This window comes from Metopolophium dirhodum, chromosome 1 (assembly GCF_019925205.1).
Source record: "Metopolophium dirhodum isolate CAU chromosome 1, ASM1992520v1, whole genome shotgun sequence".
In the NCBI taxonomy this organism is placed as follows: domain Eukaryota; kingdom Metazoa; phylum Arthropoda; class Insecta; order Hemiptera; family Aphididae; genus Metopolophium; species Metopolophium dirhodum.
This window is the reverse complement of record NC_083560.1, coordinates 104,237,268-104,248,854: the sequence shown is the minus strand read 5'-3', so window position 1 is coordinate 104,248,854 and position 11,587 is coordinate 104,237,268. Positions and strand designations below refer to the sequence as shown.

The 11,587-nt window shown below is 27.7% G+C and overlaps 1 protein-coding gene across 1 annotated transcript; it reads right to left on the bottom strand.

Annotated features, from left to right (window-relative positions):
- Nucleotides 1-853: 853 nt before the first annotated feature.
- On the bottom strand, nucleotides 854-8,262 carry LOC132932899 (cytochrome P450 4g15). Its single transcript, XM_060999247.1, has 13 exons — nucleotides 8,069-8,262; nucleotides 5,064-5,272; nucleotides 4,842-4,954; nucleotides 4,646-4,736; nucleotides 4,221-4,403; nucleotides 4,036-4,105; nucleotides 3,511-3,637; nucleotides 3,247-3,439; nucleotides 3,069-3,178; nucleotides 2,663-2,731; nucleotides 2,410-2,578; nucleotides 1,810-1,995; nucleotides 854-1,292 (listed from the first exon to the last, which is right to left on the bottom strand). Exons 2-13 carry the CDS (start codon nucleotides 5,269-5,271, stop codon nucleotides 1,111-1,113), a joined length of 1,701 nt encoding a protein of 566 aa, XP_060855230.1. The 5' UTR covers nucleotide 5,272; nucleotides 8,069-8,262; the 3' UTR covers nucleotides 854-1,110.
- Nucleotides 8,263-11,587: the final 3,325 nt, after the last annotated feature.

Genomic DNA, 11,587 nt, shown 5'->3' with positions numbered 1-11,587 from the left:
ATATTTCGTTTTGCGTTATTTTTTGTTTAATGATTTTCTATAAATTAAATTTTGCATTATGTTTTGTTTAATGATGTATAATATATTTTGTTAATCATTATATTTTTTTTTTACGGTATTTAATTATTTTTGATTTTTGCTTTCCGTTATAATTACGTTTACAAATTTCAATCTTTTTTTGTCAAATATAACGTTATAGTCATAACGTTATTATAACATTTGTAGCCTTGCCTGTAAGAAATATTAAAAAAAATGTTCATACTTTCTGAAATAAAGTTGTTGTCTTAAATGACAAACGTCACACTGCGTACAATCATTGATATAATAATTATAGCTCACGTACTAGCCAACACTCTCTTCCTACGTAACTCTAATTTACAAATACCCAAACTTAAACATGACCAATCCAACCATATCATTGAAAATTTAAAAAACACACTCACTTATTTTCACATTAATATTATGTATGGATTTATAATAGTTTACTGTTTAATTTACAAAATTATAACATTAAATCGATTTTTGACTGAAAAACAGATACTTTTTATTAGATTTAAGCCGATTTTGAACGATATACTTTTCAGAAAATTGTAGCATTGTTTCAACTACAAGGAATACGATCCAAACATATTTTTTGAGAATATATTTTTTATATTTCAATATAGAATGTATATGTGTTTTTCTTTGTTATATGATCCTTTAATATACTTATATTTATTTATCAACAAGCTTATTTATTTATTTATATTGAGCTACTGTTAAAATTATAAAGTTTATTTTACAGTTTGACCAGATAAAATATTATCAAAATAATAGGTATTCAAAATAAATGAATAAAATAATTGAACTATGCTTATAATGAAAAGAAAATGCGTTTATTTCGTCTAACTACAAATTCCAGATTCCTTAAATACAAATTATACAATAAAATAGTACAGAATAAAAAGTTAACTATGTAAAATAAAAAACATTTAAATCGGCCTTGGTAGCCATGTAGTCAATAAACAGTCGACAGTCCAAATAATAATGGTTATTAACTTATTAAAATATATATATCATTTAAAAAAAAATTATCCACTCCATAGAATAATAATAATAATAATTCGCTACTTAAGCAGCGGTCTTAGCTAGCGACTTTCTTGGTTCCAAACTTAATTTGAATCCATCAGTCCTCTTTAAGATAATATCAGCCTGGAGTTTCCAATCTTTTTCGGTCAGATTACTATTTATTTTGAAGTTTCGTAGGATGGTCGACAGAATAATTTTTAATTTTAACATGGCGTATTTGCGACCTGAAAAAATTAATTATTGACGATTAATACAATTATTAACTATCATGTCACGCAACACTATAAAAACAAAAAAAGTTTTGCATAAAATACAATTGAAAATACGATAATTAATTTATAAATTTGATTCACAAAAGGTTCTGCATAGGTTAATAATTAAAATAAATGTATACTTTTGTACTTTAAACTTTAAGTCAAATTCTGAATAAGCAATTAACCGACCTTAACCTTATTTTAATACAATTGTGTTTTATATCGTAAACAAGTCAATTTTTAAATGCTTAGTTTGATCCTAATTAAAATTGTGTTTATAATCGCATTAATTTTTAATTAAACATAGTATATAGAACGTGGTTCGTATCTTTTTCGTAATAATGAACATCGATTTACTCAAAAGATACGAAATTTCAAGATTTAAAATTCAAAACGAAGTACATTCATAGGTATACGATAAATTGAAACGGAGTTTTTTTTTCAAATTCTACCGTAATAATATAATAAGTATAATATGGTGACATACCGACGCAACTTCTGGGCCCGGCGCTGAACGGCACGTACGCGTAATAATGGCGACTGGCCGATTTTTCCGGCAAAAAGTTGTCGGGGTTGAACACTTCGGGATTGGGGAATACTTCTTCGTTGCGGTGAATTTTGAATGTGGCGATGATGATCGTGGCACCGACCGGCAAGGTTATGTCTCTAGAGGCTGCAAAAATAAAAAAAATCATCGATTATTGCAATAATTTATTTTAACATAAGTATTTTATATGTTCGCGCAGTGCTAATAATAGTAATTTATTATACGGATTTCGGTCGAGGCGTTGAATTTGAACCGGACAAACGTACGCGTAAAACCGGTCTCAAAAAGCACCTCTATTGGGAGAGGGGGTTGGCTAGATAGTTAGATTATAAAAATCAAACGTAAATGTTTGGAATGCTCTAGAACTGAGGATCGGTTGTTCGGCCTTTGGTCGTAGAACATAATATTATTGTTATAATTTATAATATTATAGTATACAATTGACTGGAGAGCGGTGACGATCAAAAGGAGCATGGTTAAATAAAACGCCGAAATTATGGCACTGACACCGTTGTCATGGGGTTTCGTGTATAAACTCACCAAGTTTAACTTTCTCTTTGATTTGCCTCGAGATAATCGGAACTGGAGGGTACATGCGCAACGTCTCCATGATGCACCTTTCCATGTATTTCATTTGTAATGTGTCTTGGAACGTTACCGGCCTGTCGGAATCGCCGAATATCGAGTACAATTCATCGACGACTTTTTGCTACAACAAAAACGCACATAAATCAAAATGGAAAACTTCTATATGACATAGATTGAACAATTATTAATGGCGAGCGAGTCTTACCTGTACGTCTTGGTGAGCACCCATCAGACACAAGAAGAAGCTGCTACCGGCTGCTGTTGTGTCGTGACCCTTATAAAAAAAAAACACAAAAATATAAGCGTTTCAGTTATTACAATTGTATATTATGCGCGAATGTATAAATTATTAAAGAACCAAGAAAGGAAAAAATGTTCGGTATGGGAGAAGAAATGAATTAGGAATGGTTATTAATCTTTAACATCGTATATCAATATAATTACACGTATATGGAAAAGTTTAGGGTTTAGGTAAGTATCGAATTTTTTTGAAATTTAAATATTTAGTCGAATAATAAATAAGTAGTACACTAGATTTACTATTGGAAAGTTTTTTTTTCACAACTTTTATCATTGGTTATTTATTTCTAAATTATAATTTTGGAACGAACCTCAAACATGATTGTATCGACTTGTTCACGAACTTCTTCGTCGGATAATACAACTCCATTTTCTGAGCATTCGATTAACAAGTCCAAAAATGCCACTCTCTTCTTCTCGCCTACAGATTAAAAATACAAAAGTTTCCTTATGACCAGAACAATTACGGATGTGTATAATGTGCATTACCAATTCCATCGTCTTCTACGTCCAAGTCGTCTTTCAGACCAGCAGACTGCCCAAATGAGTTTCCGTACGGTACTTCTTCTACATCAGGTGTTGAACTTGTTTCAACGATTTCCTCAGAAGCTGCTGGAATGTCAGAGACCTCTTTCATCAGACTCTTTTTCTTCAAAAATTCTTCCTTCTTCTTAGCCAATACCTAGAAGATTTACAAGAATATTTTTCTTAGACGTTGATCATAAATCAAAAATAATATTATATTATACTGACGTTGTTCGTCAAACCGTGAATCAGGTCAAGGAGCCCAACTTGCTCCTTTGCGTACTTGGTAAAATTGAAAATAAAATCTGGTTTCAGCCACAAGTTTGTGTGACGCATATGTAAAATATCACACATTCTTTAAAAACAAAAAAACAAATTAATTATTTTAGTATAATCACAATAACAGTATCTATATTTATGCACATCAGTACTTCTCGTTAATCTAATAGGTTTTAACAAAATACTCGGCTTCAAAAAATCACCAACTGCAATAAGGAACCGATTGAGACCGAACAGTTGATATTCACTAATTATTATTCGAAGTATTTTATTTATAAATTGAAATAAGAGTAACTATATAATATAATATAAGGTATTACGAACGTGGGAAAGGTAAACTACCAATTAACTGCTGTAGGTAATGTAATTGATTCTAATATTGTAGCATTATAAAGGAAAAACGCATTGTTGTGGGTAGATAAAATTCTAAATGAGATGTATTACGATTATGTTTCGTTTTTTTGGTTCACTTACTTCATAACAGCAGCGGCGTATTCAAAACCACTTTTCTTTTGAGTTTTCTTGCTTACTCCCATGGCGGTCTCTGTAACGATAAAATAAATGGGGAGGGTTAGTAAAATATGTCACGCATAAATAGCCAATGACGGTATAAAATAACAATAATGTATTTCACGTGGCTTCCAAATCGTCGGACTTACCCAACAAAATCTCCACCGTGCACTCGCTCATGAAATCGTGAATGTCAAATGTGGAGCTGCCCATTTTTCTGAGCTTACTGACGGTGTCGCGGCTGTTGACGTTGAAGAGTGTCACGAACGACTTGAGCACGTTCAAGTGGAACGTTGGCGCGATCAATTTTCTGTGGGCCCTCCATTTGTCACCTGTCCAAAGAAAAAATCATAAAATGAACGTTTAACAATAATATCTATATACATGGCTTATGGACCTTAAGGGTTGATAGTTCGATACATTGTTATATCTTAACAATAATTATTTAAATTAAATTAATATTGTAGTAGGTATCTATTCTATCTATCACTGCGATTAAATAAAACATTATCCCTCTACCTTTTTGAAAATCTTAAATACACCTCCAGTGTTAAACTTATGACGGTATGCTTACCGGTGCTTATCAACAGACCATTTCCTAACCATGGTTCAAAAAGACGGTATTCGGGAGATTTGTCAATATACACGTTACTGCTCAGGATCACCTGCAGATTCAAACACAATATTATATAGTTTCACGTTTGCATTTACGCCAACGGAAGGTAGCGAAAAAATTGTATTTAATGTACAAAAATATGTAGGTACGTTACCTCAACGTCCCTGGGATCGGTCAAGAACACCAACAACCTGGGACCGATCCACATTTTGATGGGTGAATTCCTTTCGAATTCAAAACTCCGTTCGTAAATCTTTTCGAAAATGGCTGTGAATATAAAATATAATAAATAATAAATAAAAAAAAACTCAAATTATTTTAATTTAGGCGTCGCCATATCAATAGTACTGTTATAATATTATTATTAATAACTCACTGTGTGGGTCTTGCATAAAGTCTAACGCATTTCCCAGCAGCGGTAACCCTTCAGATCCTGGGATCTTACTGGCGAGGTCGTAGAGCTGCTTGCGTGACATCCGGAAGTATATGTACCATAACACGATTGCCGGCGTGAGTAGGTAGAAAAACAGATTGAATGCCGATAGCGCGAAGAGTGGGTTGACACCCTGAACGTTGGTCACCATTCTGCACAAGCACACAGTTATTGGTTAATAAATCTGAATTCGGTATATAATGATGTTTCTCAACTTTCAAAAAAATTCGATCGATTTGCGTTTATAAATAATAACCAAATAATTTACCTATGGTATGTTAAAATATTGTAGTTAACACAATATGTCGATAATATGTTCTATGATAATTTATTGGTAAGTATTTAGAATAATTTTATGCAAATATTAGAGTATTTAAATCCTTTGTTTCATAAATATAATTATCCATATAAAATAGGTACCTACAACCTACATAAACAACAAAATATCCAAAGAAGCATTAATATGCGAATAACCGATTGATATGCAAACGGACACGATATTAATAACCTTATATTTGTCATTTGACCTGTCGTACCTACAGACTAGGTTAATTAATAATATGATAATGGGTTAATAGGTAAAATGTTTATCAAATATGTATAATAAATTAACTGTTTTAATTAATTTTCAAAATCTATTATAATTTTATATTTTTAATTATTCAGGTGATTTTTCTTATATGAATAGTTATGTCAATAGTTGGATTAATATTAAAGGGCTATTTCAAATTAACATATTTTGAAATAGTTCTTCAACTATACCTATATTTTTCGAAAAAATTAACGTTAAATACAAATAATGTTACTTTCCAAACATATTAAATATTTGGTCAGATACAAATATATGCACAGTACAATGTGACCAGATAGGTGCTAATCAGACATTGTCAGTAGTTTCGTATATCTGAATCATATTCAACGCCGTTAACCTCTAAAATAATAATTATACTTAGAATATCTACGAGGTGGATTTGAAAGTTTTTTGAATTTTTCCCGTGTTATCGTATTATATATTAAGTAAGCTCAAATAATGTCCAGTGTTGTGAATTGAAATACACAACTGTTTGGTGCATATTTTTGCATATTTTACTCTATTCAGTTTTTAATACATATCGTTCGATTTTAAGGTCATATTTCATTTATGAATGAATATTTTAGTGTTTTATCACATTAAATGTATTTTGCAAAATATTTATCAATTGAGGAAAAGTGATTATTATAAGTAGGGACTGGTATTATATAGCTACATGTTTTAATTTAGCCTAAATATAGGTTATTCGATAATATATACCTACGTTTACACTCTATTTGTACATTATTATTTTTCACGTATATATTGAATTTCATGTGAAAAACTTTAAACATATACCTAGGTACCTAATCATTTTTATTAATTTTGGTTTAAGTTTTCATTTTTGAATTAGGATTATAATTTTTATATAAAGTACCTGCGTTTAATGTTTTATCAAAAAACCATTACATTATACCAACATTTTAATTAAATGTTCTTCTACGTTATCATTGAAATACATAAGTGTACAAAAAGCATTAATTATTTCATGTTTCTAATTTAACTTTATTTTCTTCGAATTGCTTGGTTAAATTGTATTGACACATTATCACAATCATTGCCAACGAAAAAATTCTATTTTTAAAGCCAAATGAATTTTGTATACAAATTATTATTGTATATTACTTACACGCGAACTACGCAAATGGGTAAAGACATAATAATTTTTTATAATAGGTACTAAACTAAAACTGGTTTATTACAAAATAACAAAATATGGATATTAAATTATGAATAAAAATACCTAATGATTAAAAATTCTGTTCCAAATTCTTATTAATACACAATGTTTCAAAAGTATAATTTTATTTTGCTTTTGTTATAATTCCGTTCTGTACGCTAATAATTTTTTATAATAATATTTTAATAATATAAAAAAAACTAAGTTTGACTGTAATACTTTTTTCAATGAAATCATTAATTGTTATTTAATCATAGTTTATTATAGTATTTGAGAAATCGAACAAACACATGCAAACGACAATTTATAATATTATAGGTTCATTAAAAACGACTTACGGCAATTATACAGTCCTTGAAATATTTGTATAATTTAGTGAAAATATTGTTTTTACAACTATAATGTACTTACTACCATTTATTAGAATTATTATACCTATGAATATATTTCAATCAAATTACATACCATAATATCATATAATATTTTTAAATGTTGTCACCTTATTGGTGTGACGCTATCAGTAAAATTTATAGGTAGGTTACCTATTTGAGTTTCATACAACTTAAGTTAAACACATTTAACTTAGTCTACAAAATGTATGTTTTTATATTATATCTATTTGGTATTCGAATAATTGGGGATTTTTTAATTAAAATAATAGTTGTAAGAAAAAGCACTTAACATTAAAGCTACATATACAAAATAATAATTAGTTGATCAAAATGTTAAATTTTGGTTACGTGCTAAATTATTTACTATATTATTTAACAATCCATTCAAGAGTATAATCTGACATGTATCATCATTGGTCCGTTATTTATGATCGACGACAAAAATTATGAAACATTTAAAGACATCATAAGATCTTTGATTTACTCTAAGCTATAACAATTGAAAAAAAACCGTTTTTTATCGCAAGTACCTATTTATTATTTTTACTATTTTTTTTTTTACCGAAAACCAAAAATTCTTCTGTTTCGATCGAAAGTCGTCAATCAAAATAATGATGAGGTCTAGTGATACATGCTTCCACATCATTATACATGTTCAGTATCAGTAAATTAATATTAACGATCGATAAAGTATAAAGAAAATACAGCTGCAGGTTAGGAACGATATAATATAATACTTGACTATAATCTAGAATGGACGTGCTTATAATATAATCTATTATGTGTAAAAATGAAAAACTATTACCTGTATCATGCAATGTCAACGAAGTCTTGAAAAATAAAAGTCAATAAAAATCAACTGATCACAAAAATACGAGTGAAGTTTGGAGAGCTCCACTCCAAGCTACTGCACACGGTGTTGTTTAATGTCGATGATGTCTCGGTGTCATGTAAATGGTTGTTGAAGGAACACTGAACGCTGAACACATAACACGGCTTTGGGTACGACCAGCTTTTATATACCCATTACCCACTCATCGTACCCGTACGAGTAGTATGCCAGTGAATACGTAATTAAGGAGGATCAAGGATCACCTTAATTTCCATCGTCATTAATACATTATTACTATTATTGTTTTGTTTTTTTTTTGTTCGTCTGACCATTGGTTTTAGACGCATATCGTCAAGTGGTGAGAGAAATGTTCGATTGGGTAGGTTGGTTTAATTACAGAAAAAAAAACACCGATGGATATTAACTATGGTTTTATATATAACATATTGTGCATTTAAACTATAATGAACGCACCAATGTTTAATTATTGCAATATTTTCATGATGTTTTCGTTTTTATATTTTTATACTTACGAGTGATAATCAAAAACACGGTGAAAAATAAAACTTAATTACTCGATAATATTATAAAATAGGTACCTACATGGGCAAACAGAGTTTTCATTGACTGTCTAAAAATCGTTTTCAAACAGCCACCAAAAATATAAGATTTTCTCCGGATTTCTCAAAATCAATTTCATATCAACAATTACATAGTAATAGTGTTCATACTTTATGAATTTTACTATATATTTACTTAGAGTTATTTTCCAATTTCAAAACATCATTTTCTGTGTTCTTATACATTTATGAACTGTTATACAATACACATTACATTAGCACATTTCTTATTTCATAATATTAAACATAATGTCTTTATTTGGTTTTAATTTATCACTACGTTAACTTAAATATTTTCTAACGTTGGGTTGTTTATTTTAATTCAAAATTAATTTTAAATTCTGTTTAATATACAAACAATACGTAAACAATCGTCTAAATACCCAATATTTAAATCTTACCACAATATTTATTTCTCATATTAAAATAAATTGATTTGAGTATAAATGAATTATTTTTATCTAACTAAATTAAATTCAAATTCAAATAAGTAAATTGATTTATATGATAAATTATACCCAAGTAAGTTATACTTCTAAAATACAAAGGTGAATATCATTAATTAATTTCCATTTAATGCATCTAATTCAGAAATTAATTACCGCATAGGCCATAGAGTCTTGAAATTTTCACTTAACATTTTCATCAGACATTAGGATTCTCTAGACATGTTATAATTTTAAAAATAGTTTGGCTTTATTTGTGGTTTGTATAGACATTTTAAATGTTTTCCTTTTTTCATAATCATAAAAATGTTTAATGCAAAAAAAAGTTTGAAAAATAAACACAAGGTTCATTCTTAAGTTGTTCTTAAAACAGATATATCCATAGTAAATGTTATAGGCCTTAGCATATACGTAAGCATTTTAATTTCAATACTTGATATTAATTGTCTTATAAAACATAATGATGTTATACCAAAAACTTAAGAATTGAAACAAGATACTTTATAAATTATAAGTTTACATAAAAAAAATTAAAAAGTATAAATTGGACCTACCTTACTATTTTATAAGCGTTAAAATTAAAATTTCGATGTAATTTGATATTTATAAAAAATTAATGATTTTTTATTTAAAATATTTTAGTTATTATGTTGTAAATAAGAAAAATATTAATCCGTAGAAACTAGAAAAATTCCACTTATACTTACACTTATCATTTGATATAATTACTGACAATTATTTCAAAATAATTAAACTAATTTTAAGTTATCTTTAGTTATTCGAAATTTTCAGATTGTTATTCTGTTAAAAAAGATGCGTAATTTAATACAAGACCCCTCATAAATTGATCTTATAACAATTTTAAACATTTAAAATATATAAAATACATAAATGACAGAAAGTTTGAATTCAATACCTGTGAATTAAATTTTTTATTTGAACTATACATTTTTAACATTTTTTAATATTTTTATAATTTCTTAAACTCAAAAAAAAAGTTTGCCTGAAAGTCAAATACATTTTTTGAGCGTTTGAAGTTAGACAAATTTTTCTCATTAAACGAATTTCATATTTTGTTGAAATTAAAAAACGAATGGCCGTATGTCTTAAAGTTTCACCAAATGTTAATTTTATATAATTAAGCATTTTAACATTTTATATTTTTTAAATGTTTTGACTCGTTTTGAGCTCTTTATAAACATTTTTAGATTTTTCAGATTTTTTTATACAAATATCGATACGCTTTTTGTTGCGTTAAACTATCGCACAAATTGAAAATTTAACACAGGATTCGTTATAAATATTTAATTGTAATAATTGCAGTTGTAAAATATTGAAGATAAATAGGAAAATTTTTTTCTAAACATTTAAAAATCAAATTTTGACAAACTTTATCAAAACTTTATGCTTTTGGCTCTTAATATATTGTTACAATTACATTTGAAAAATATGAAAAATACATGGTCACAATTTTTTTTTATAAGCGTTTAAATTTCAAATCTTGACAAAACACGTAAAAATCACGAACATGTGTAAATTATTTTATGTTTGAAATTCATAAAAATGTTTGTTTTTAAATCTAAGATTTGGAAATACAATACAAGATTTCTCATAAGTTTGTCAACCTCCATAAAAAAAAAATGTCTACAACACAGTCAAATTAAATTTTTACGAGTTTGGATATTCAGTAGATTTCTCGTGTAGTGATTTCGTTATTTTATTATATTTAATTAAAAACTAATAATTGTAAATACATGAACATTTCACTGATTGTTTATATACTCATTTTCTTTACACCAAACAATTTTGAAAATATTTTGAATTGGTTTGAGCTGTTTACGGAAAATTTAAAATTTCAATTTTTTTAGTTTTTTTTTGCTATAAATATCAATTACATTAATACATAGGCGAATAAGTAATAGAAAATACATAGGTACCTCTACTGATCATATATGATATTGTAGTATGATATTTTAGTTTATTAGATAGATAGGTATTTATATTGTTATAGATTTTCTCATTATTTACATAATTATTAATAAAATAAACTGTAATATTTTTTATGATCAGTAGTCAGCATGGATCTGAAATTGGTGGGGGGGGGGGGGGCTGCATTCGTTTCAGGAAAATATCAATTTCATTATCGATAAGATTTGTTAACAATATTAACAATTCTATTTATATTTTAAATTTATGGATTTTGAGACTATTTTTAAAGTAAAAAAGTAACAAAGTAAAAAAGTACACCGACGAAACAATGCTGATTGATGGACCTGATAAATCAAATAAAATTACTTTTAGCTATGTATTTTTATTTCTCGTCCTATTTCAATCATAGTTATTAATGATTACCAAGATTAGGTACAACTTTAGATTATTGGCAAAGCAAAAAATGAATAGATTTTGTAAATAAAATGATATTATTT